Source organism: Penaeus monodon, chromosome 33 (assembly GCF_015228065.2).
Source record: "Penaeus monodon isolate SGIC_2016 chromosome 33, NSTDA_Pmon_1, whole genome shotgun sequence".
NCBI classification, from domain to species: Eukaryota; Metazoa; Arthropoda; class Malacostraca; order Decapoda; family Penaeidae; genus Penaeus; species Penaeus monodon.
Genome location: NC_051418.1, coordinates 10,815,078 through 10,815,358, shown reverse-complemented (window position 1 = coordinate 10,815,358; position 281 = coordinate 10,815,078). Strand labels below are relative to the sequence as shown.

Below are 281 nucleotides of genomic sequence, written 5' to 3'. Positions count from 1 at the left end.
ACTACCGGTGACACACTGGTGGCTGCTCTGGCCCTCCCTCACCCCAGCTGTTTTCTTCGTGTTGCAGGTGAAGGCGAGGAGCCCAATGTGTGCAGGTTTTGCGGCAAGATGTGCAGCAATCGCTACAACCTTAAGAAGCACGAGCGAGACATGCACTTGAACCGCGGCGCCAAGTTTGTATGCGACCTCTGCAACCGGCAGTATAGCTCGCTCAACAGTCTGCAGGTGCACCGCAGCAACTCCCATCCGACAGGCGTCGTGCGAAGGCGTAGCTCCATCGG

At 58.4% G+C, this 281-nt stretch overlaps 1 protein-coding gene across 1 annotated transcript in view; it reads left to right on the top strand.

The window, feature by feature from the left end:
* Window positions 1–65: 65 nt before the first annotated feature.
* Window positions 66–281, top strand: part of LOC119594015 (broad-complex core protein isoforms 1/2/3/4/5-like) — a gene marked incomplete at its 5' end in the record, with an annotated part of 2,835 nt that continues 2,619 nt past the window's right edge. The window contains 1 exon segment of the mRNA XM_037943043.1: window positions 66–281. Coding sequence (XP_037798971.1) covers window positions 66–281 — 216 coding nt within the window.